Raw genomic sequence first — 26,678 nt, 5'->3', positions numbered from 1 at the left:
CCCTCTACCTCCTATCACTATGCCAATTTCCAATGCAATGTACCAAATTGCCTGGATCCCATGGGATCTCACCTTCTCCTATGTGGAACTTTGCCAAAGGCCTTGCTAAAATCCAGGTAGACTACACAACCACATTACTCGTCACCTCCTCGAAAAATTCAATTACTCAGACAGGACCTCCCCACGCTGACTATTCCTGATAAATTACTGTCTCTACAAGTGCAGATTAATCCCGTCCCTCAGAATTTTTCAAATATCTTCTCTACCATAGATGTTAGATTCACCGGCCTGAAATTACCTGTCTCAATCCCTGCTGCTCTTCTTGAATAAAGGTAACACATTCACTGTCCTACAGTCATCTGGCACCTCTTCTGCTGTGTATAAAACTATATGAACTAAGCTTAAATAAAATTGACAAAGCTCAGCTCATCCTTCAGATGGGCACTCAGGAGCTCCCTGGTGATAACAGCAATTTTACCCATAATTTTATTCCCTTATTTTCTGTGAAGGGAGTTCTGGACATTGAATATTAGTTTCTGAAGGGGAGAAGATGTCATATGTCCAATGAACAGCATCTGGTAAATTCCAGTTTTACATAGTAGATAAAGCAGCTCTTCGTTGATAGAATATTCAAATGAAGCTTGATCCTGACTGCTTTAAAGAACAAAAATTGGAAAAACCTTTAAAACAATTTTTTTCACTAGCCTCAGGATCATTCCAGGTTTCAACCTCCCTCTCAGGGTTGTGTTGTGTGAATGACCCAGTTGTTCACATCCACCCTCGGCAGGTTTTTCTGCCGGAACTGTTTCTGGGGCCGAGGATTCCAGTCGGAATCGATTTGTGAGCACCCTGCAGACACTTCCGGCGAGGACATGTGTGGGGCATGGGTGCAGTTTGAGTGAAGCCTGAGACCCGGAGCGGAGGGTGGTTGCTTGGCGCAAGGTGGAGAATCCGGTTTACAACGGATTTGGTTCCCTTCCCCCCCCCCCCCCACAGGCTCTGCGTCTCCACCCCCACTGAACCCCCAGGCTCTGTGTTTCCTTCCCCCATTGACAGGCTCTGTCTCCTTCACGCCACCTCTCCCCCCCACCCCTCCCCCCCGGCTCTGCGTCTCCATCCCCACCAATTGATCTCAGGCTCCGTGTCTCCTTCACCACCACCCCTCTCCCCCCGGCTCTGTGTTTCCTTCCCCCTATTGACAGGCTCTGTCTCCTTCACGCCACCTCTCCCCCCCACCCCTCCCCCCCGGGCTCTGCGTCTCCTTCACCCCCACCTCTTCACACAGGCTCTGTGTCTCTTTTCCCCCAGATCTGGACTTTGTGAATCCCTGGGTTGACCGCAGGCGTTGTGCCTCCCTTGCTTTGTTTCTTCACCCCCCCCACCCCCCCCGGACCCTACTGTTCTTTCTGTCCTCCGTCCCCAAACCTGTTGCTTCTGCTTTGACTGCTCATCTCTTTTTCCTCAGCCCACACTTTGATGTTCACATTTCTCTGTGACAGATTGCGAATTTTTGATTATGGGGAGATTACGTAAAAGGCACAACTGGAAGGCACGACTACAGAGGAATACTGTGGCAGGCAATTCAGAACAATCCGGCGATTGTGTCAAGGTTGAGATTGATTTGGAAGGTGTGTATGAGAAAACAATTAATTGGTTGAATAAAAGTTGAAATTATTCTGAGGGTAATTGACGATCTCCCAGCCTTCATCTGGCTACCAATGTGCACCAGTGAACTGAAAATGAGCTTCAAGATAATCTGTGATCATTGCATAAGAGTGACAGAATAATCGAGTCAATTCTTACTCTGGCTTGCTGCTTCTTGAAAGTAATTTTAATAAGTTGGTCTAATAGAATACACAATATTAATTTCATTATGTGATGGGGCTGGAGAAAGTGCAGAAGAAATTCACCAGGATGTTGCCTGGAATGGATCATTTCAGTTATAAGGAGAGACTGGATAGACTAGGTTTGTTTTCCCTGGAGCTGAGGTGGCTAAGGGGTGACTTAAGGAAAGTATTTAAGTTCATGAGTGGGGTAGATGGTAAAAATGCTTTTCCCACGGTGGAAGTGTCCAAAACAAGAGGGCATAGGTTCAAGGTGAGAGGTAGATTTAGAGGGGATCTGAGGGGGAGTTTTTTCCACAGAAGGTGGTTGAAGTCTGGAGTGCACTCCTTGAGGAGATGTTGGAGGCAGATAAGGCATTTAAGAATCATATAGATAAGTACTTGAATTGCTGAGGCATAGAGGCTATGGGCTGAATGTGGGTAAATGTGATTAGTGTAGATGGGTACAGTGGGCTACATGACTCTTGTGATGCAGTGTGTAGACTCTACAAACAGGCTAAAATGTTACATTTTAGTAACAGCAATGTTGAATGCCTCTGACACCTTTACTGGGAAAAACCTTGCATGTCCAATCTCATTCAATCAATGGTAGGATTCCTGTGCAGTCTATATAACATGGAGTTGTCAAGCCAGTATGTATATAGGACCTGAATTTAAAAAAAGGAGGGAATTATAATGGTAATTTTGTGAGCAAAAGATAAGCCAGAGTTACATGCTGTATATTTCTCTCCCTCTTTCATATAAATTATCATTTCCAGACAGATTTGGTTTGTCCCCTTTGACTCTCACCAACTTTTACCGATGCACCATAGAAAGCATCCTATCTGGATGTATCATGGCTTGGTACGGCAACTGCTCTGCCCTAGACTGCAAGAAGCTGCAGAGAGTTGTGGACACAGCCCAGCGCATCACGGACACCAGCCTCCCCTCCTTGAACTCTGCCTTTACCTCTAGTTGTCTTGGTGTGGCAGCCAGCATAATCAAAGACCTCACCCACCCAGGACATTCTCTCATCTCTCCTCTTCCATTGGGTAGGAGGTACAGGAGCCTGAGGGCACGTACCACCAGACTCAAGGACTGCTTCTACCCCACTGTGATAAGACTATTGAATGGTTCCCTTATAAGATGAGATGGACTATGACCTCACGATCTACCTTGTTGTGACCTTGCACCTTATTGCACTGCACTTTCTCTGTAGCTGTGACACTTTACTCTGTACTGTTATTGTTTTTACCCATACTACATCAATGCACTCTATACTAACTCAATGTAACTGCAATGTAATGAATTGACCTGTACGATCAGTTTGTAAGACAAGCTTTTCACTGTACCTCGGTACAAGTGACAATAATAAACCAATACCAATACCAGATTGATAATTGTGAATTACAAAAAGATTCTGTTGTAATTAATTTTTGCATCCTTAGTCCTTAGTTGTGCAGTGTGACTCTGTGCTTGGTGCTGAACATACATGAATGAAGTTTTAAAACAGTTGTGCTTTTGCAGATGGAGTTAAGTTAAAAGGAGTTGATGAGTGTAATGTGCTGGTACTACCTTCAAAAAGAGCCAAAAAAAAGGAAGTGAACAAAGAAGTTAGGGTACCAAAGCAACCTCTCAGCAAAAAGCGAAGGAAACAGCTGGAGAAAATATTGGAGCAGAAGAAAAAGAAAGCTCAGGTTAACCATGTTCAATATTAAATACTGATATTCGTGGACAATTCTATCTAGTATAGGTGCTGACTTCAGTTAAGGTCCATATTGTGCAAATTTAATTTTGAATATATGTTGTTTAAAATGCATAATGACCTGAAATTCCAGAGACCACCTCCCCCAGGAGAAGAGATGCAGGTTAGCTTGCAGTTCTGGAAATCAGTACTGTGTCAAATCCTTGGAATCGGTGGCATCTGGCAGAACGTCCTTTCTGGCTGAGAAAATGGATCTAACGGTAGCAATTCCTCTGGTGTAGTAAGGTCATCAATGTCCCTTAATATTGACAACCTTACTTGTCAAAATCTGGGGCATCCACAAGATTCATCCAGCTATTTTTTTCAAACAATGATAAGTTTTAGCAAAGCCTTTTAAGGACAATATTCCTGGACAAATAAAAAAAAAATTCCCCAGCAAGGCCCCTAAAATGAGGCAGATGGAAGATCTGATCTGCAACCAACTTGTACCGCTCCATACCTAGGGCTGTAAAATAGTTGGAGTTTGCCCTACTTACACTTTGGCCCAGACTGGAATTGCAAAGAAATTCAGATGTTTTAAAATATCCTGATCTAACTCTCCAAATTTGCGGTTTTTCTAATGAAAGTTTATTGTTTAATTTAAAGAAAATGAACTCAACCCCCTAAGCACCTTCAAACAAACCTCTTACTTATTGTAACAAGTGGTGGTCAGCATTCTGTTTTTCTCAGTAAATTTATATAGAGTACAAAAAGAAGTAATTGTTTTGATCTAACAAAATGTGCATAATTTTATGTTGTTGAAACCCTTCCAACTCTCTTCCATTTTTCATCACAGAGGAAAGATATTCTGAGTAAATTGGCAGAATGTCAGGTCTCAGAATCAGAGATGAAGATGTTCTACACCACCTCAAAAATTGGCATCGGAGAACGCTTGTACCAGACTAAGCTGTATGTTGTTTCCTTATTTTTTTTAAGAGAATTATTTGGTGAATAAATATTGCGTGGTTACAAAGTGCACTGAAGGTTTTGCAGCACCCCTCCCCCATCCCTTCTAAATCCATTAGGGACATAATCTGGCTGTTGTGCATCAGATTTTTGTTCACTTACTTAAGTTTCAAAAAGCAGTTTTGTTTATTAATTTGTAAACTTGAAGTCACAGCCTGTCATCAAATTTATGCTAGAATTCCCTGTGGATTGTCATTTAGAGAATTGAGCTTTTAGGGGAATTTTCAATTTCAGGAACAATATTTGTAAACTAGTTGGCAGAAAGCAGCTCTTTCTATATGTCTCCAGATTCTGAAATAATTACAGTGTTTTTATCTATTTGACCCTCTCTTCACTTGGCACTATTTACTTCTGATGTTCTACCTGTTTCTTTTATTTTACTTGAAGATCACCGAGGTACTTCTTGTGATTTAGACAATTTTATACTAAATTGAGAAGAATACAGATCTGAACGTATTTGTCCTGCAGTTTTGTTTCTTATTTTCTCTTGAACTATTCTTGACCAAGGAAACTAACATACAGAAGCTGACAAATTGATGTCTACCCTGCAACGTAAATGGGGTACAATATGTAGTATAACCTCAATATAATGTGGTGTCAGGGAACAAGCTTAACACCCACATTGTAAATGAAACTAACATTTATCTAATTTCTATCTTTGAGAACATAATGATACCTGTAGTATATCCAAAACCATGTTGTATTGAATCTCATTGTATTTTGGTTTCATTATATTCAGTTGCTGAGTACTACGTTCTATAACGTTGAAGAAAGGTTGAGCAAACTAGGGCTTTTCTCTTTGGAGTGATGCAGGACGAGAGGCAACTTGATTGAGGTGTATAAGATTATGAGAGGCATAGATAGAGTGGACAGCCAACACCAGAGAACATCAGTTTAAAGTCAGAGGAGGAAAGTTGAGGGGGGGATGTCAGAGGTAGGTTTTTTTACACAGAGTATGGTGGGTGCCTGGAACGCACTGCCGGGGGTGGGGGTGGAAGCTGATACAATAGGGACATTTAAAAGACTCTTAGATAGGCACATGGATGTAAGAAAAATGGAGGGTTATGGGCAGTATAGGAGGGAAGGGTTAAATTGATCAAAGAGTAGGTTTATATAGGTCAGCACAACATCGTGGGCCGAAGGGCCTGTACTGTGCTGTACTGTTCTACATTCTATAAATGAGGGATACTTGATTAATTGGTAATAGTTTATCTGTTTCATAGTCTCCTTTACACAGAAAAAATGTTGAATTAATAACTTGCTTACTTAGTTTTCAGTTTTTGATTCCTAAAGAATTGATAACTTTCTACATTTCAGGTCTGAACATAACGTTGACAACGAGTGCCGAATCAGTAGTGTTAGTGGGGCAAACAGGAAAAGATTCAGAAGAAACTCTGAGATTGTGGATAAAACACTAGAGTCTGAAACTAGCACATCTTCAGACAGTTCAGATGATGAGGAGGAACAAATGCATGATGTCGAAAGTACAGAAAGAGACACAACACAGTCAAATACAAAAGAGGAGAATGTTAGCAATGAACAAGTTCAAAACTCAAGCACTTCAGAAGCACTGATAAAGAAACCATCTGTTGATAAGGAAACCAGTCAAAACACAATGAAGCAGCCTTCCTCGGAGCCTGCCATTTTCATTCCAGTGAACAGGACCCCAGAGATTCAGGTACTGTAATAAACTATAAATTGCTATTTTCATTTAGAACTTAACTTCCTTTCCCTTTTGGTGTCAGTATTTAATATTAGCTTGGAATTGGTGTTTTAAAAATGCAATTCTCATTTTGGTGTAATTTCCCATTGTTTAAAGCCACACTGTGGTGTAGTAGCCATGCTACCATTTTGTGTACATCCATGTTGCAAGATTTGTTTTATATTCATACCATGCCGAACTGGTGTATGAGGGTGTGACAGACTCTGCTAGATAAGGAAGAGAGCTTCCCTGATAACTTTGTCACCTGCATAAGAACATAAGGAACTGAAGTGGGGGGAGACCATTCAAGCCTTTGGGTTTGCTCTGCCACTCAATAAGGCTGAAGTTGATTTTTTTTTACCTTGGTCCCATTTTCCTGCATTAACCCCATTTCACTTTTCATGAAGAAATTTAATTTTATCTCTATCCTTGCTTTGAGATTGTAACCTCTGTTTCTAGACATGCCAGCGATGGGAAGCATGCTTCACTGAAATCACCTCTCATTTTTCTAAACACAAGACAGCAATAGGCCCAATTTGGTTAACCTCTCCTCAGAGGTCAAATCCACCATCCCAGAAATCAATTTGATGAGCCATTGTTGCACTCCCTCTATCGCAAATCTATCTGTAGGTAGTGAGGCATACCTGGCCACAATATTCCAGATGCAGTCTCAGCAGAACACTATAACTTATTTGTCTACTATAGAAAATGCACATTGAACAGAGCAAAATGGATCAGTATATGTTATGATTTATTTAAATGGTGTATTCCTTGTCCTGATGTAAGGCACTTTCCCAATAGTTTCTTGGCCTGGTATAAAATCGAGCTGCTAAAATATCTTGTTTGAAAAGGGAGATTTTGATGTCAGTTGATGTCATTAATAATAACTTGCAAGCTTGTTCAGTTTCTATGCCACTTTCGTAGCAAGATTTGACTAGATTGCTCCAAATTACAAAGTTGCAAGTTTAACGTTTATTTTTTTTGTCAGTTGGTGTGCTTCATCAACTCATGTAGGCCACCTCAGTTGGGTCATCTGTAGAAATGGGTATAGCACAGGAGAAAACATTTTATTCAACAAATATATTACTTCACCTGCTATGTTAATCAATAGATTATTTTACTGTTCTTCCAGGAAGCTCGCCTCAAGTTACCAATTCTAGCAGAAGAGCAAGTTGTCATGGAGGCCATTAAACATAATCCAGTTGTAGTTGTGTGTGGTGAGACAGGCAGTGGTAAAACAACACAAGTTCCCCAATTTGTCTATGAAGCTGGATATGCCAGGTATGCTTGAAAATGGCAGCTACAATATTTATAAAATTTGTTTACATTTCCAAAGATGATATATACGGCAACAAAATATTACCAAATGAAGAGTTTTCCCGATTCCTCTGAATACCGATGGAAAATATATAGTTCCTGTGCAATTATCTAATTTTACTCTAGCATTAAGATAAAAGTTCATAGGAAACCTTTTTATTTAGACTGCGACATTCAATGTTGGAGTTTATTTGCAAATACTTAAGTGGGTAAAATATTTTTAGCTATTATGTTTATCTCAGTTAAATGAGGTATTGATTCAAATATTCCAGCATCTGTGGAATCTCTTGTTATGCTGCCTGACTTGCTGAGTTCCTCCAGCACTTTGTGTGTGGGTTGAAAAACATTTGCAAAATGTTTTATGCAAAAATTCATATGTTAAGATTAGTTGAATTGTTGCATTAATCCTGATCTAATTTTCTATCAGATGGCATTAATGCGATGTGCCATATTTTGATCAACTCATGTCTAAATGAATATTATTCATTAGGAAATTACTTTTTGTGGTATAGAATTGAAAAGTAGAGAAGTTACGCTAAACTATACAATTTTTGACCAGTTTAGATCAATGTATGCATGTCTTATTAAAAATGGAGAAGATGCAAAAAAAAAACCTGACAAGAATGATGTCAGAACTACAAGGTTAAAGGATGAACAGGCTTGATTTCATCCAAGAAGATTTACTCCAGTAGAGCGTGTTGGAGTAGTAGAAAAGTGTCTTCTGTTGCATGTGTTGAATGGGATGTAGTTGCCTATTTGCATTGAACTTATCCAAAATTTGGCCCAGTTGACTTCAAAAGAACGATATTTCAGAAACAGTGTTCAAAGTACATGGCTGCAAAGTGACATGTGACCCTGTGGACACTTTTCTATCTCAGACAACATGTCCATTTGGGAAGAGGAAAACTAGAGGTCATCAGTATAAAATAATTACCAAAAATTCAAATAAGCAATTCAAAAGAAACCTCTACCAAGAGAGTGACTGCTCCTACTGGGAGCTGTTAAGGCTTCCTACAGCAAATAATAGAGTGTAAAGCTTGATGGGTTAATGAGGGAGAAGGAATTGGAGGGTTTTGCTCATAATTGAAGAAGGGAGTTGAACGAAGATGGTGCAAATTTTGGGCAGCCATGTTTAATTATGGAATTCAACCCACATGTACCTAATTATTGTTTAGAGTAAATGTGAAACTTTTTGATGATAAGCATCAGACTCTAAGTGTTTCTCTGATTACTGCCCATAGTGGTGATGGAATCATTGGCATCACAGAGCCCAGGCGGGTTGCAGCTATAAGCATGTCCCAGCGAGTTGCAAAGAAATGAATCTTTCACACAGGTAAAATTTTTCTTTCTTACTGTGAACTTAAATGTGATAGTACTTGAGGTTTTTACAGGGATCAAAATTACACTTCTAAAATGATTGAAGCTTACCTTTTGAAGAGCAATGATTTGCAAAATGGAATGCAAGAGCAGAAAATGTAAGAGTGACGTTCTGGTTGTAGTTCTCTGCCCATCAGTTCTGTCCTCACCAGAGATGCATTCGTGTAGATATTTCAGTCAGGGTCTTTTTCAGTTGTTTACTGTGACAGTACTGATTATTTAACTTGTGGCTTTTGAAGGGTGGTTTCTTATCAAATACGATATGAAGGAAATACAACTGAAGACACAAAAATAAAGTTTATGACAGATGGTGTCCTTCTAAAAGAAGTACAGAAGGTGAGTTGAATTAATTTGCTGGATGTGTATTGTTGGAAACTAATCATGATTTACCAATTGATGGCAAAGGGATGAGACACCAGCTATGTATGATCTGTGATGTTCAGCAACTTTGATGTCAAGCAGGTTGAGCAGATCAGACTGGACAATTTTCATACAGCTAACCAGATAGCAAATGGCACTAATTATCTCCAACTGAAATAAAAATTGAGACAAGCACCTGGGGTTAGGAAAGAAACAGAAATATATTATTTTCTCTGTTCACCTCAGCACCTTTCTACTGCATGGACCCTACATCCATTGGTTACCTTATTACCTAAAGAACTATTAAATGTATTGAGCCTCTACAGCCCTCTAGAGTAGAAAATTCTGTAGCGGTTAGCGTAACTATTACAGCGGCAGTGGCCTAGGTTCAATTCCAGCCACTGTCTGTAAGGAGTTTGTACGTTCTCCCAGTGACTGTGTGGGTGTCCTCCGGGTGCTCCGGTTTCCTCCCACATTCCAAAGATATACGGGTTAGGAAGTTGTGGGCATGCTATGTTGGCACAGGAAGCATGGCGACACTTGCGGGCTGCCCCCAGAACACTCTACGCAAAAGATGCATTTCACTGTGTGTTTCGATGTACATGTGACTAATAAAGAAATCTTATCTCTTTGGGGAAGAAATTATTTCTCATCTCTGACCTGAATGTCTGACACTTTATTTTGATTTTGACCTCTGGGTCTAGACATCCCAACAAGGGTAGCATCCGCTCTGCATCTCCCCTGACAAGCTCCATAAGAATTTCATTCAATCTGTAAAGTTCAATATTTTCTGTGTTTTATTTCAGCAGGAATGGTGCATTTAAAAAGTTGAAGTTACATTTAATCTCTGATCCTGTATGGGTAAAAGACTGCAAAGTCACCTCCCGTGGAGGAGCAGCATTAAACCAAAAGCAACTTCTGCTTTATGGCATATTACTGTAAAAGTTGCTCTCAGTTTTAGGGATAATGGTGACAAGCAATTGATGTTTTGACTGATGTTACAACTATAAATTCTAGATTATTGATTTCTTGGAAACTGCTGCTAAATTTAAAACAGCATGAGGGATTTGGGACCTGTACATTCTACAGCATATGTAAACCTGGTTGTTTGTACAAGACCACTAGTTCATTTATGGTTTAGGCAGATTAAGAGCCATTGATGCACGATGACGCATCTTCATGTTGTGGTAGTGTGGGGAAAAAAAAGTCGTGATCACAATGTGGCAAAAAAAATGATATATTTAGTCATTCATATTACAGTTGTGTTTTATGCATTGTATATTTTCACTATTTACATAAGGTTTGCTGAGGCCCAATGTACTTACTATTCCTGAATTGAGACCTCGAGTTACATATCTAAGGGGATACTTAGAACTGTTCAGCTTGGCTCCTTTAATATATTTGAGCAAGGTACCAGTTTCTAAGGTTGTGCTACAAGGTTTGGTGAAAGAAGTTGAATTAACCAGTGAATCTGCACATTATAAATGAGATTTTGATAATGGCCGATTTTTCAAGTCGCCATCTTATGTTATCTGATACTGAAATGGTAAAGAAGTATGTCTATAAAAACTGAAATAATTTTGTTCAATAATGGGATTAATTTAGCTTTTGGTGTTTATCAGATTTATTAGCTTCAGTTCCAGCTAGAAATTGTGAAAAATGTTTCAAATCTTACAGGATTTTTTGCTCATGAAATACAAAGTGATTATTATTGATGAAGCTCATGAGCGGAGCGTGTATACAGACATCCTGATTGGTCTGCTATCTCGTATTGTTCCACTTCGAGAAAAGGTAAAAAGAATTATTGTCTACTCTTAAGATTTTTATACAGACATGATTAAATATCACGTATCAATTGCATCATTTTCATTTTGCCCAGACTTCCAAAGCAAAACAGTAGGGCGGTTGTGATGCTTCAAGGGATAATCAACACTCCATTTATTTAATGATCTGTTTATAGAAAGAAGAAGGAGTGCCCTTGAGTTGGTTGTAACTTAAACATCAAAGAATAAGACAGTACCATCGTGTTGTACCATGTGACATAGTTTGCGTTTACCACTCTCAATGTCCTCTCTGTAGCAAGTCACTAATCCCATCTATGATTTAATCACAGAATCATTGAATTGATAAGGGGGAGGCCATTTAGCCAATATGGTTTATGCTGGCTTTTAGTGGAGCAACTCCCATTAGTTCTATTCCCCATAGCCCTGCAAAAGATTCTCTCAGATGACCTTGTATATCTTAATCAAATCTCTTAATCTATACTTCAGGGAAAAAAAGAATAACCCCATTCCAACCTTATTGCTGAAATCCCTCCTCTATTATTCTATTAAATTTTTGTGCACTCTCTCCAGGACCTTCACGTCTTTCCCAAAGTTACATGACCAGAATTGGACACAGCAATCCAATTATGGCCAAATCAGTGTTTTGTAGCAGTTTAACAAAGCTTTCCTGGTTCTACACTCTGTTTAAGAGCCCCTGCATCTTGTATGCTTTCCTATCTGTTCTCTTAACATACCTTCCTACTTGAATAACTTATGCACCACATACACTTCAGTTTCTCTGTTTCTGCATATCCTTTAAAACTGTGCTATTTGAGTACATCACTTCACACTTCTCTGTATTAAACTTCATTCACCACTTGCCTGAGACAGACAGCAAAGAGCAGGCACAAACCTACATGAAGAGTGGTATCATTACCCCAAAATATCTGCTCACTCCCCACCAATCTCAGGAAAAGATGCAGGGGTAAATTGCATGTTTCTGTTTGTTGTCAGAATGATTTCTTGCATCCTAAAATTATAAAAATACCTACTTTTAATCCAAAATGCATTTCTTTTCATCACCCTGGTGATAAATGCAACCAGCATCTACTGATGAACAAAGATTATAGATACTGTATGTAATGCAGGTGATCTGTGTTATGGCCATTTGGGTAATGGAAATTCGCCCTTACAGAATTCACAGAATACTACCCAAAAATTTGAGATATGGAATAAAATTTGCTCTTACACAATTTAAAGTTGGGGGGATGGTTTAAATAAATACTTCTTTTTCCATTTGTTTCATGACCCTTCCCGTTAGGGAAGATCATGATATGGGCTATTTTCTAGGAACCCAATCCCTCCCCCCCCCCCCCCACCCGCCCATAAAACAGGGGTTGCCTATATTTATAAAATTAAATTATAGAAAAATATTCTGCATATGCTGAATAATACACTAATCATTTCCCTCCAAGAATAGAATAAAAGTATCTTGTATATTTTTACAATAGGTTAAAATAATCTATGATCTAGCTATTGAAGAAATTATTAAATAAAATTTACAGGTAGAATCCATGTAACCCTGATTTTCATATCAGGTTTATTAACATAATAGAGCTGTTAATAAGTAGTCATTTTCTAGATTTAATCCTTTATTTCATATCCTCTGTGTATGAAATAAGTCCCTCACTACTTGTTCCCTACAGAAAGGGCAGCCAATGAAATTGATTGTAATGTCTGCTACTCTGCGTGTGGAAGATTTTACAGAAAACAAAAGACTGTTTCCAACATCTCCCCCTGTCATTAAGGTAATATAATTATGCTGATGTTTTGTAGAAATGTTCACAATGTTAAGTTCCATTATGAAATAAGTTGTAAGAAAATGCCATGATGTTTATTTCACACATATTTCCATCTACTCAATCTATATTGCCATTTTATAACATGAGGAAACAATCTATTCTGAATACAGTTAGGCAAATTAATAGTATCTCTGATAATCCTTTAAGGTGGATTCCAGACAGTTTCCTGTCACAGTTCATTTTAACAAGCGGACGCCACTTGATGACTACATAGGAGAGACTTTTAGGAAAGTTAGCAAGATACATCGGATGTTACCTCCAGGTAAGAAAATTACCATTAATACCTTTCTGTTTTACATTAATTTTGTTGAATTTTAATTCCATTTTGTTGATTGGAAGATTTTTTTTGATGGAGCTGGAATTCTTCACCTTAGGCTCAACATACAACATTAACATTTAAAACATTTTTAACTAAAAGTTGATTTGGTCATTCATTGAATTTATTCAATTCCTTCAACACAGTGGAGCAGCTGGTTGCACAAGAGATTCTGCAGATGCTGGAATCTGGAGCAACACACACAAAATGCTGGAGGAACTCAGCAGGTCAGGCAGCATCTATGGAGGGAAATAAACAGTCAACGTTTCGGGTCAAGACCCTTCATCGGGACTGACAAAGGGTCCTCATGAAGGGTCTTGACCCGAAACATCGACTGTTTATTTCCCTCCATAGATGCTGCCTGACCTGCTAAGTTCCTCCAGTTTGTGTGTGTGTTGGAACAGCTGATTGAACTGCTGCCTTGCAGTTTCAGCAACCTTGGTTCAGTCCTGACTCCCAGGGCTGTTGGTATGGGTTTCCTCCCACACCCTAAATACGTGCAGGTTGATGGGTTAATTGCCCACTGTAAATGTGTAGGTGAGTGGTAGAACCTGGGAAGGGTTAATGTGAATGTGGGGAGAGTAAAAATGGGTAAGGGTAGGATTTGTGGAAAAATAGATACTTTGTTAGTCAGCACAGACCAGGTGGGATAAAGGGCCTATTTCCTTGTTATATCTCTCTATGAACTTCTGCTTTGTATGATTTGACCTACATGTTAAAGGACTTAGTATGGTTTTGATCTTTCACAATTAGGACAAAATATTTGTTCTAAGAAAAATTACACCTTGTTGCTTGAATATTTAGATGCATTCTTTTGGAACTTAAATGATCAGAAATCAAAATTATTTCCCCACAGGAGGTATCTTGGTGTTTCTGACAGGCCAGGCTGAAGTGCATTCTCTGTGCAGAAGGCTGAGAAGAGCCTTTCCTTACAGGCCTAACAGCACCGTACAAGGTAACCATTTTGCACTGCAGAGTACTTCAACCATCTTTTACTGACAGTTATATATGTTTGGTCAAATGTGTACAACTAGGATCTTGACATGAGAATGTTTGAAAGTGTGTGGAAGACCTTTCTTCAATTGGTCCTTCTCGATAATCTTTTAACTGATATGTGTCTGTGTAACCTCCGTTTATTAGGGATTGGGCAATATCCTTTAGGTAATGCAAAATCCAGATCTGACATTGCTAAAAGCATGATACTGTCTGAAGTTGTAGTAAATTGAGATTACATTTTTGACCAGAAAAAATCTTGTCCAAGACTTGTTGCTGATGGTTGAAATAGAGAAGGGAGGGTGTGGGGGGGAGAGATTTATTCAATGTACCTATTGTAACCAAAATCCTAAATGGGTTTATAAAAGACAGATTTATGATTTTACTGAAAACAATAAAGTAAGGAAATATTCTAAAGAGGATAAACACATGCGATGCAAAATGCCAACGAACGCTTGGTTTGGAGCAACCATATTGTAATGTGTTCTCCCTGTTTCAGGGATGTGTCTTGACTTTTGGAATAGCATTTTCAAATTTTAACCCATGGATTTCTATTGTAAGGACCTCAAGCTCATTTTCCAAAACTTAGCCTTGTTGTGAGAACATACTTCTTAATTGTACAAAATACACATCATGCCCTTAATTTTTGACTTTTCATTAAGTTTGAGATGTGCTCGTAATCATTGACTAGACCACACTGCAGTGTATTTAAATGTAACCTCAAAAGAAAACAGTCACATTAGTGTTGGAATTTACAGTGTGCAAACAATTCTTGCCAGAATTTAATAACAAGGGAAATTGGATATGCGAACTGTTTGGGGTAACAAACAGTGGTCCAGTCATTCATTCATTTTTGTTTCCTTTTTCCTTCAAATATAGAAGCTGATCCTGTCACAGATGATTCAGTTGAAGCGATAAAGAAGTTTAAAAAGGCCAAACCGAAACCAGTATGTGTTCTAGTTATTTTTTTATTTTCTACATTATGACTCCATCATAATCTGCATCTACATCGTAATATCTACATCATATTACTGTAGGTAAAGATTTACAGCATGGAAACAGGCTCTTCAGCACCCCGGCCTTGAAGAACCCATTTACATAAATCCTACATGAATCCCGATTTTTTTATATATATTCTCCCCACATTCTCTTCAGCTCCCCCCAGATTTTCTACTTAACCTACACAATAGGGGCAGTATACAGTGGCCAATTAACCTACCCACCCGCACACCTTTTGAGATGTAGGAGGAAGCCGGAGGATACCCACATGGTCACAGGTAGAACGTGCAAACTCCACACAGACAGCACCTGAGGTCAGGATTGAACCTGGGTGTCTGGCACTGTGAGGTAGTGGTTCTACTAGCTGCCCCATTGTGCTGCTTTGTCTTTTTTTTCTTTGTCTGTTGTTCAGACTGTATATCCCCTTGCAATATCTTACCAGTAAATTTAATTTAATGCCTTTCAACTTAATATCCTCATTACAAGGATTCAATAGTGGAAATGGTATTGTTAAAATTCAGTCTGTATTGCATAAAAAAACTGTAGTAAACTAGTGCCTGAGAATCTTGGCCATTTGGAATTTCCCTTTTTCTTTGGACAGTGATTTGTCACTGTTTTGTTTACTCCTGGTGCCTAATGCATAAGAATGGGTTGAACCAAACAACTGAGCAGCAGTTTTAGATCCTGTTTCCATTTTCAGCAGCACTGCCGTCATTGCCCTTGTAGAGGAAGTGTATCTCTGGAGACACTTGCAGGAAGAATAATGACCTCTAGGCGTGGCACAAGCACCTTGTGTATCTCACTTTAGGCATTTTTTCCCTCTCCATTTTCTATTTCATGACAAATTTGGGAGTATTGTTTAGAAATATTTAGCTGTCTCCTTTGTTTGGGGAGGGGGTGGGGGGGGGGGGAAGAGGGAATTAGAAGGATCCCATCTTCACGGGCTTCACCTGAACCATGCTGGGACCAGGATCCTGGCAAATCGCATACTAGGGCTGTGGATAGGCTTTAAACTAAATAGTGGGGGGGGGGGGGGGGGGGGGGGGGGGGGGGGGGGGGGGGGGGGGGGGGGGGGGGGGGGGGGGGGGGGGGTCAACAGATTGGAAGAGCATGGATAAGTGAAAGGGGAGGGGAGAGTGCAGAGAGGTTACTGAAGTCTCCAGAATAAAGAATAAGACAAAGTTTAGAAAGGGTTAAGAACTTGGAGACAAATTTGAGAAGAAGGGTGGTGAATACAGGACTGAAGGTGTTATATTTGAATGCACACAGTATAGGAAATAAGGTAGATGAGCTTATAGCGCAGTTAGAAATTGGCAGGTATGACGTTGTGGGCATCACAGAGTCGTGTTGAAAGAAGATCACAGCTGGGAGCTAAACATCCAAGGATACACATCCTGTCAAAAAGACGGGCAGGTGGGCAGAGGGGGTGGGGTGGCTCTGTTGGTAAAAAGTGAAATCAAATCCTTAGCAAGAAGTGACATAGGATCAGAAGATGTAGAATCTGTGTGGGTAGAGTTAAGAAACTGCAAGGGTAAAAAGACCCTGTTGAGAATATATACAGGCCTCCTAATAGTAGCCAGGATGTAGGGTACAAGTTACAACAAGCGATAGAAAAGGCATGTAAATAGGGCAGTGTTATTGCCGTTCATTCAGGTATACTGGGAAAATCAGGTTGGTACTGGATCCCAAGAGAAGGAATTTGTAGAATGCCTATGAGATGGCTTTTAGAGCAGCTTTGTGGACGAGCCCACTAGCGGAAAAGGCAAATCTGGATTTGGTGTTGTGCAATGAACCAGATTTGATTAGGGGAGCTTAAGGTAAAGGAACCCTTAGGAGGCAGTGATCATATATGATAGAATTCACCCTGCAATTTGAGAGGGAGAAGCTAAAATCAGATGTATTGGTATGACAGTTGAGTAAAGGTAACTGCAGAGGCATGAGAGAGGAGCTGGACAAAGTTGATTGGAAGGGTGTCCTAGCAGGGATGATGGTAGAGCAGCAATGGCAGGAGTTTCTGGGAGTAATTCGGAAGACGCAGGATCAGTTCATCCCAAAGAAGCATTCAAAAGGGAGGATGAGGCAACTGTGGCTGACAAGGGAAGTCAAAGACAGCATAAAAGCAAACGAGAGGGCATACAATATTGCAAAAATTAGTGGGAAGCTAGAGGATTGGGAAGCTTTTAAAAACCAACAGAAGGCAACTAAAAAAGCAATAAGGAGGGAAAAGGTGAAATATGAAGATAAGCTATCCAATAATATAAAAGAGGATACCAAAAGTTTTTTCAGATGTATAAAAAGTAAAAGAGAGGCAAGAGTGGACATTGGACTGCTAGAAAATGACGCTGGAGAGGTAGTAATGGAGAACAAAGAAATGGTGGATGAACTGAATAAGTATTTTGTATCAGTCTTCACTGTGGAAGACACCAGTAACATGCCAGAAATTCGTGAGTGTCGGGGCAGAAGTGAATGTAGTTGCTATTACTAAGGAAGAAGGTGCTTGGGAAGCTGAAAGGTCTGAAGGTGGATAAGTCACCTGGACCGGATGGACTACACCCCAGGGTTCTGAAAGAGGTAGCTGAAGAGCTTGTGGAGGCATTAGTAGTGATCTTTTGAGAATCAGTAGATTCAGGAATAGTTCCAGAGGACTGGAAAATCACAAGTGTCACTCCGCTCTTTAAGAAGGGAGGGAGGTAAAAGACAGGAAATTATAGGCCAGTTAGCCTGACCAGTAGTTGGTAAGATGTTAGAGTCCATTATTAAGGATGAGGTTTCGGGGTACTTGGAAGCACATGATAAAATAGGCTGAAGTCAGCATGGTTTCCCTGAGGGGAAATCTTGCCTGACTTATCTGTTGGAATTGAGGAAGTAACAGGCAGAATAGACAGAGGAGAGTCATTGGATGTTATTTACTTGGATTTTCAAAAGGCCTTTGACAAGGTGCTGCACAGGAGGCTGCTAAACAAGATGGGAGTCCATGGTATTACAGGAAAAGTACTAGCATGGATAGAAGATTGGCTGACTGGCAGAAGGCAAAGAGTGGGAATAAAGGGGTCCTTTTTTGGTTGGCTGCTGGTGACTAGTGGTGTTCTGCAGGGGTCGATGTTGGGTCTGCTGCTTTTCATGTTATATGTTAATGATCTGGATGACGGAATTGATGGCTTTGTGGCCAAGTTTGCAAATGATACAAAGATAGGTGGAGGGGCGGGTAGTGTTGAGGAAGCAGAGAGTCTGCAGAAGGACTTGGACAGGTTGGGAAAGTGGGTAAAGAAGTGGGAAATGGAATACAGCGTAGGGAAGTGTATGGTGATGCACTTTGGTGGAAGGAATAAAGGTGTAGACTATTTTCTAAATGGGAAGTGAAAGGAAGTGCAAATGGACTTGGGGGTCCTAATGCAGGATTCCCTAAAGGTTAACTTGCAGGTTGAGTCAGTAGTAAGAAAGGCAAAAGCAATGTTAGCATTCTTTTTCGAGAGGACTAGAATATACAAGCATGGATGTAATGCTGAGGCTTTATAAGGCATTGGTCAGACCACATTTAGAGCATTGTGAGCAGTTTTGGGCCCCATATCTAAGGAAGGATGTACTGGCATTGGAGAGGGTCCAGAGGAGGTTTACAAGAATGATCCTGAGAATGAAAGGGTTAACATATGAGGAGTGTTTGATGGCTCTGGGCCTGTTCTCACTGGAGTTTAGAAGGATGAGACGGGATCTCATTGAAACTTGCTGAATATTGAAATGCCTGGATAGAGTAGACATGGAGAGAATGCTTCCAGTAGTGGGAGAGTCTAGGACCAGAGGGCACATCCTCAGAATAGAAGGATGTTCCTTTAGAACAGAGACGAGGAATTTCTTTAGCCAAAGGGTGGTGAATCTGTGGAATTCATTGCCACAGATGGCTGTGGAGGCCAAGTCATTGGGTATATTTAAAGCGGAGGTTGATAGGTTCTTGATTAGTAAGGGCATTGAAGGTTATGAGGAGAAGGCAGAAGAATGGGGTTGAGAAGGAAAAATAAATCAGCCATGATCAAATGGCAGAGCAGACTCAATGGGCCAAATGGCCTAATTCTGCTCGTATGTCTTATGGTCTACATAGCATGTTCTCTTTGAATGTTTAGTCATATAGCAGTGACATCTGAAACTAGTCCTTCAGAATAAAGATTTATTGCTCATAAGTTCTGTTTTCTGAATCTTTTGAGTCAATTTGATTTGCACAAATATACAGTACAGTGTCAGATCATGTTTTTCCGATCATCTGGCAATTTGCAATGAAGTAAAACATTACTTTAGATGTGTCCAAGGATTTTTGTCTTTGCGGAATGTGTAGCTTGAAGCCTCAGGAAAACAAAGATAAAGGTCAATTAATGTTTCCAATAACTTAGCATGCTGAGACAATCAAGTGTTCAAGTTTTGGGTTGGCTCTTAGAGCAGTATCTTTTGGAATGCCTGGAGCAGAACACCCCAGAATTCTGATTTTTAAAAAAAATGCACAGAGAGCAGGAACTATAAGTAAAAATGGGAAAAGTGTCAAGGTACACTCAGTGCAAAAGCTAATTGTAGTTTCTGTGCTTTTGATATCTCCGCATTTTCACCCTCTTGTGAGGTTACCAGTTATGACATCTTTCTAGCTTTGGAATCATTGCCATCTATGTGGTTTGCTGTCTGGATAATTTTGGTCCTTATGAAAACTTCGGCCTTCCATGGACCTGTCTGTGATATGATTTACAGTGTTTCTTCGTGCTGTCAAGGTAATAATATCTGCTAACTTTGTTTTTCTATTACCTTAGAATTTACCAAAGATCAATCTTGATAATTACTCTGCAATGCCTGTGGATGAGGGAGATGAAGATCGAGAGGCAGGGATTGGTGATGAAGATGAAGTTGGCTCTGATCTTGATCTGGATTTGGGGGATATTGATGATCCTGAAGAAGGTACGTGGTTGATGGATTTTTTTCCTTTCACATTGGAAGAATTTTGCTGTTTTATAGGATTGAAAGCTAGACAAATCCATACTTGATTAGTATCACCATGTTTCTAACTGAATTAAGGTACAATTTTGGTGAAGGCTTTAGATGATTGTATTGTTATTTTTGAGATTATAAATGTTTGAGTTATTCAGAGTGCTTGAAATTGTTTTTTTTAAAGAAGTGCAAAATCAGATAGGGCCAAATTGTACTGAATGTGACATCTGCAGTTTGTAGTTAAGCATACTTCAGTTTTAAGTATACCCAATGTAAGTCCAGGATGAGAGTGCATGTGTCACTTTGTCCATATGCTGGACTCCACGTGGAAGAGTGGTTTGACCAAACCACGACAAACCCGAACCGTTGCTGTATAGGTGGTGATCTCAAACATGCAATTCTTCGTGTGTGGTGATTCTAATGAAACTTTAAAATAATACAGGGAAGCATCTGCCGAAAACCAGGAAAAGACTTGCTGCTGGTAAAATGTACTTATGAAGTACTCTGCTGGCCTGAAACCAGTTTATTTCAGTCCACAAAATAGTTTGCTTTCGCTATGACTTTGTGGTCATTACATGATCGAGGGTTGATGCATCCATTTTTTTTGTATACACAGTTGAGAAGTCGGATCCTTCCAGTCCACTTTACGTTCTTCCATTATATTCATTGTTGGCAGCAGATAAACAGGCAAAGGTGAGCTTTCTCCTATCTGATCTGAAGTTTAAACACGGGGTTATGGAATGCTAGAAAAACTACAGGTACTATGACTTGGGGTACTTTTGTAATTGTAATATTAACCATGAAAGTTATGAAAGCTTCAATATTTGTTGAGAAATTTTGATTGAAGTTTAGATGCTCATTTTTTTTCATTGATTTCATACACTCCACCAAACTAAAAAATTACACAGCATTTTTGACAAGTTTTAAACTTTTAGTTGAAGTATTTTGCAGATAAGTAAACAAGCTAGATTTGCACATATATGAACCAAAATTTAATAATATAGAATCTTAAAATTTTGAATTGGAAAGTAGAAGGAATACATGCAACATAGAACAGTACAGCATAGTAGGGACCCTTCGGCCCACAGTGTTGTGCTGAACTATAGAAACACCTACTCCCTGATCAATCTAACCCTTCCCTCCTACACAGCCCATAACCCTCCATTTTTCTTACTTTCACGTGCCTATCTAAGAGCCTTTTAAAGGTCCCTATTGTATCAGCCTCTATCACCACCCCTGGCAGTGTGTTCCAAGCAACCACTACTCTGTGTAAGAAACTTACCTCTGACATCTCCCCTAAACTTTCTTCCTCTGACCTTAAACTAATGTCTTCTGGTATTGGCCATTGCTGTCCTGGGGATAAGGTGCTGGCTGTACAGTCCACCTATGCTCCTCATAATCTTATGCACCTCTATCAAGTTGCCTCTCATCCTGCATCGCTCCAAAGAGAAAAGCCCTAGCTTGTTCAATCTTTCCTCATAAAACATGTTCTCTAATCCAGGCAGCATCCTGGTAAATCTCCTCTGCAACTTCTCTAAAGCTTCCACATCCTTCTTGTAATGAGGTGACCAGAACTGAACACAATATTCCAAGTGTGGTCTAACCAGAGTTTTATAGAGCTGCAACGTTGCCTCATGACTCTTAAGCTCAATCTCCTGACTAATGAAGGCCAGCACACCATACGCCTTCTTAACCACTCTATCAACTTGCGCTGCAGCTTTGAGGGACCTATGGACTTGGACCCCAAGATCTCTCTGTTCCTCCACACTGCTAAGAATCCTGCTATTAACCTTGTACTCCGCCTTCTTCCAAAGTTTTTCTTCCAAAGTGTATCACTTCACACTTATCCGGAGAAGAATACATAGACGTTGTCTTTTTAGTAGTCCCTTGGGATTGAGGATAACTTGCTTCTACTCTAGTTGTCTGACAAATGAAGCCAATGTGGGAACCATGGATGCTTCCGCAGGAGGTGACTGACGGGACAGGCAGGTGGATAGCTTGTAAGGTGGTCTGATCCTTTTGCTGTTTTCATAAGGCTTCTGTGTGTTTCAGATCTCAATACCAAACCATCCTGAGTACTCCTTCACTACTTTGATTGGTCATGACCCAGGGATTCCCAAGAGTCAGTGGGAATGTTGCATTGAGTAGCTTTGAGTACATTCTTGAATCTTCTCCTCTGTCCTGTTAACAACAGCTTATGGCAGATCGACAATAGAGTATTAGTTTTGGGAGCCTGGTGTAGCCTGTCCAGCAGAGCCAACTGTTTAGAGCGTCAGTTCTGCAGATGTTGGCTTGGGAGGAGAAGCTGACTTTGATTCATTGATCCTTCCGATGGATTTGGTGTATTTGTGGAGAAGACTGCTGTAGGTAGACCAGCTCCCAGAAGCATAGAGAAGGGCAAAGATCACAGCACACCTGATGTAATTATTTGTGCCCAATTGTTATTGGTTTAGAACAAGTCTGGTTATGTAGACTGCAGAACTTAGGAGCTCCTGTTTAAGCTTGGCAATGTTTTGAAATTGTTGATCCTTTATTACTTAGGTATTCCTTCCGGCTCCAAATGGCACAAGATTGTGTGTGGTAGCTACCAATGTTGCTGAAACCTCTCTCACTATCCCAAACATTAAATATGTGGTGGATTGTGGAAAGGTGAAAAAACGCTTTTACGATAAAGTTACTGGCGTCTCGTCCTTCAAAATTACTTGGATCTCTCAAGCTTCATCTAATCAAAGGGCAGGTCGTGCTGGTCGAACAGAACCAGGTCACTGTTACAGGTCAGTAACTAGACTTAATAAACGATAACCATTCTCAAAGCTGGAGCAACACAATAGATTGGCATCCTGTCCATTGAGGTGAGACAGTCAATTACTGAAATTTTGTTACCTGTGAGCTTCCTGTCTGTTAGATATCAGGTGAGCATCATATCTGCTGATTGTTGGGACGATCTCCCTTAAGAAATAGGTACAGAATTAAACTGTACATCCTTTTGAGCTTTTGCTGTCATTCATTGAGATCATGGCTAAACTTCGACAGCCATTCCATGCTACTGCCCATGTCAGATTCCTTGATTCACTTCATGCTCAAAAACTTATCGACCCCATCAGCTGAGGGTCTAGATCCCTCTGGATGGAGAATGCCAAAGATTTGCAACCCTCTAATATGTTTGCATTGTTCCTAATGGATCTGCATTGGCAAACGTCTTGGGAATAGGCATCTACATAATGTTATTGGTTTCTAGCCACACACAGAAAATGAAACTTTCAAATGCAAAACAAACTTGTTCAGTTGATTTTTTTTGTTCATTGTCTTTAGTTTTTTTCATACGAAACTACAAACAAATGTAATGGCCTGTGGGTATGCTAAGTTATTGTTAACAGGAGGGCACTGCATAATTAATTATGCATTTTGCATTAGATTTTTAGTGGCAAAAATCATAGTGTTAAAGTCATGGTACAATCCATACGTTTTTAATCATAAAGCTTGAAAATTGTGACAAGTATGGTGTGGGACCAGAAGCTAAAGTTTTTTTTCAGCCTCAAGGAGATAATTGTAAGCCTCCTAGAATATTGATCTTTAACTAAAAATTTTAATGGTAATGCATTCATTCTGAGATCCCAGAATGAAGCCAGAAAACAAGGAAAATAGCCCTAATATTCTAGCCCCTGCTTCTGAAGGTGTGGAGACACAAGAGACTGCAGATGCTGGAATCTGGGGCAATAAACAATCTGCTGGAGGAATTCAGCTGGTTGAGCAGCATCTGTAGGGTGGGGCGGGGGGGGGGGGTGGGTAGGTTTGTTTTTAGCAACCTCTGCTTTGATTCAATCAGCTGAACATACACATCCCAGAAAATGACTCTTAAGATGAACTTCAGTCTTAAAATGTGTTAATAAATACCATGGGTGGATTCAGTGATGGAGAGTACAACTGTGATCTGCTGAATGTAATATCAAAACTATTTACAGACACTATAAGTGCTGTTAAATGTAGAAATTGTTTGTGTGCAGGCTATACTCCTCAGCAGTTTTTGCTGACTTTGAGAAATTCTCTGCAGCTGAGATCACAAGGCGGCCTGTGGATGACCTCGTTCTACAGATGAAAGACTTGAACATTGAAAAGGTATTTTTTTTAAGGAGGATTAACCGCCTGCGTTTGAGAAATTTGGGTTTGAGTTTGGATTGATGACTTGCGCACTTAACTAATTCAGGAGACAAAGGATTATCAATCATAGAATCACATGAAGGATCAAGTACAACAAGTCCATGCTGGCTTTATGCAAGAGCAACCCAGTTTGACCCCTGCCCACTCCTTGGAGCTCTATAATTTCCTTCCTTTCCAGTACTTGATCAGTTCTCTTTTGAACACTTCTATCGAATCTACATCCACTACAATCATGAGAGTGCTTCCAGATCTTAACTTGCTGAATTTTTTTTATTAAATCCTCCTATTTTGGTCCTTTTGCCAATAATCTTCATTATTTGCCCTCTGATTCTTGACCCTTCTGCTAATAGGAATAGTTTCAAGTAAATCTCTCCTTTCTGCACCCTTTCAAAGGCCTTCTCATCTTTCCTGAAATACATTGTCCTGAATTGGCCACAAGGCTCCAGCTGTGGCTGAACCAGTGTTTGAGAAAGGTTTTTTGCGACTTCCTTGCTCTTGTATTCTCTGCAATATCATGGTTGTGAAAGATGCATGATTAAGTTGGTTATTTATGCACAGGTGATCAATTTTCCGTTCCCAACACCTCCATCGACGGAGTCACTAATAGCTGCTGAGGAATTGCTCATTTCTCTCGGAGCTTTGGAAGAGCCACCAAAACATGGAAGGTAAGTGCAGGCTTGGTCTGCTTTAATTCACTTTTTCAAGCTATGCTGCATTGAAAAGAATCATATTTTGCAACTGCCTTAAGCCAAGTATGCTGCATTTATGAATGTACCACTGAAGTTATTGTCTGTTCTTTCAGGTTTAAGCAATTAGAACGAGCAAAGCTGAGCTGTCCAATCACATCACTTGGTAGAGCTATGGCATCCTTTCCTGTGGCACCTCGATATGCAAAAATGCTTGCCTTAAGCAAACAGCATGACTGTATGCAATATGTCATCGTAATCGTTTCTGGGATGACTGTAAGAGAGCTGTTTGAGCAGTTTGATAGGTAAAGTTCCCATTCATTTTTTAAGATTGCAGTTTAATGCAACTTGAATTTCTGCCTCCTGGTTATCCATCAGATTTATTATCCAAGAACATTTTCATCAAATTAGCAGGGGATTGTTTTATTACAGAGCATCCTGTATATAGCTGTCTTAAACACCTTTTTCTTGAGTTTCGCCTGAAACTGAATTGGAGGGAGGGTAAAACTGGTAAAGGCTTGCAGAGCAGCATAACTTAGAACTTCTTTAAATATTTATTAACACTACAAATAAAATAATGTATTGTAAATACAAGCACCACAATGTAATACAGCTGCTATAAGAAACTCTCAAAGATTAAATGATATCAAATACAATGCTGAGCACTAGGGGACCTCTGTATGCTAATGACCTTACGCAGCTTTAACTTCTTCCTCTTCTCACCAGGTGCTGAAAGAATCAAATAAAACGTTGTGTAATGTTCCTGCTTTTAGTCTTTGGGATGCTTTTTTTTAATAAAACGACACTGTCTAACATTTTTAACTTACTGTTTCCAGACCAGCCATCTGTGATGAGAAGACAGAAGAGCTGAAAAAGAAGAAAGCCAGAGTTTCACAAATGCAGCGTGTTTGGGCTGGGCAAGGTCCCTCTCTTAAACTTGGCGACATCATGGTGATGCTTGGTACTGAAAATTACTTAACATCTTTGGGTTGCAGTTTTGTATCAGTTTCATGAGCATGAGAGTCAAAAGTAATGTTTGTGAATGGGCTCCCATTTTATGGAAGGCTGTGCAGTAATTCAGTCCTTCACGTCCTCCAGATAGTGGAATGGTAATGTAGCCGCAGTGAAAGGACACAAGCTCAGGTCATCAATGATTCTCAGTGGGATGTGAAGTTCTCTGCTTTAAATGGAGAGAATGTGACCGGAGCAATTTTAGTGTTATTGCTCTGTTTCTGTTCGCTGTTCCCCCCTTTTATTTTTCTCCTGTCTGTCTGGTTTCATTGGATAAATACAACAAATGTTATGACATAATGCTATACAAACCATAAAGATACTTTGCTGCTTAACCTCTTCTTTGATGTAAGCTGTTCTAAATAAATTCAGGGCTATTTCCTTCTCCAGACTTGCCATCCTATCTTTCCAAGTCTGGCTTGTGCATTAAAAAAATCCCTTTGTCTTAGCATTTGCAGGTGTGACTTCAATCAGAATCAAGTTTATTATCACTGACTTGTACGTCATGAAATTTGTTGTTTTGTGGCAGCAGTACAATGCAAAGGCATAAAGTTACTATAAATTATAGAATAAATAAATAGTGCAAGAAAAGAAACAATGAGGTATGGGTTCATGGACTGTTCAGAAATCTGATGGTGGAGG

The 26,678-nt window shown here is 39.9% G+C and overlaps 1 protein-coding gene across 1 annotated transcript in view; it reads left to right on the top strand.

Moving 5' to 3' along the window:
- The first annotated feature begins 821 nt into the window (after positions 1–821).
- The window catches only part of dhx37 (DEAH (Asp-Glu-Ala-His) box polypeptide 37), a 36,232-nt gene continuing 10,375 nt past the window's right edge, over positions 822–26,678 (top strand). Inside the window, 21 exon segments of the mRNA XM_052032019.1 lie at positions 822–942; positions 1,500–1,628; positions 3,351–3,520; positions 4,364–4,476; positions 5,851–6,211; positions 7,368–7,516; positions 8,794–8,858; positions 8,861–8,885; positions 9,169–9,265; positions 10,967–11,080; positions 12,759–12,860; positions 13,062–13,176; positions 14,087–14,185; positions 15,103–15,170; positions 20,007–20,151; positions 20,798–20,874; positions 22,723–22,955; positions 24,186–24,297; positions 24,898–25,004; positions 25,142–25,330; positions 25,862–25,986. Of these exon segments, the coding sequence (XP_051887979.1) occupies positions 1,517–1,628; positions 3,351–3,520; positions 4,364–4,476; positions 5,851–6,211; positions 7,368–7,516; positions 8,794–8,858; positions 8,861–8,885; positions 9,169–9,265; positions 10,967–11,080; positions 12,759–12,860; positions 13,062–13,176; positions 14,087–14,185; positions 15,103–15,170; positions 20,007–20,151; positions 20,798–20,874; positions 22,723–22,955; positions 24,186–24,297; positions 24,898–25,004; positions 25,142–25,330; positions 25,862–25,986 (2,578 nt within the window). The 5' untranslated portion in view covers positions 822–942; positions 1,500–1,516.

Source organism: Pristis pectinata, chromosome 17 (genome assembly GCF_009764475.1).
Source record: "Pristis pectinata isolate sPriPec2 chromosome 17, sPriPec2.1.pri, whole genome shotgun sequence".
Lineage (NCBI taxonomy): Eukaryota > Metazoa > Chordata > Chondrichthyes > Rhinopristiformes > Pristidae > Pristis > Pristis pectinata.
This window is presented reverse-complemented; position numbering and strand designations above follow the sequence as displayed.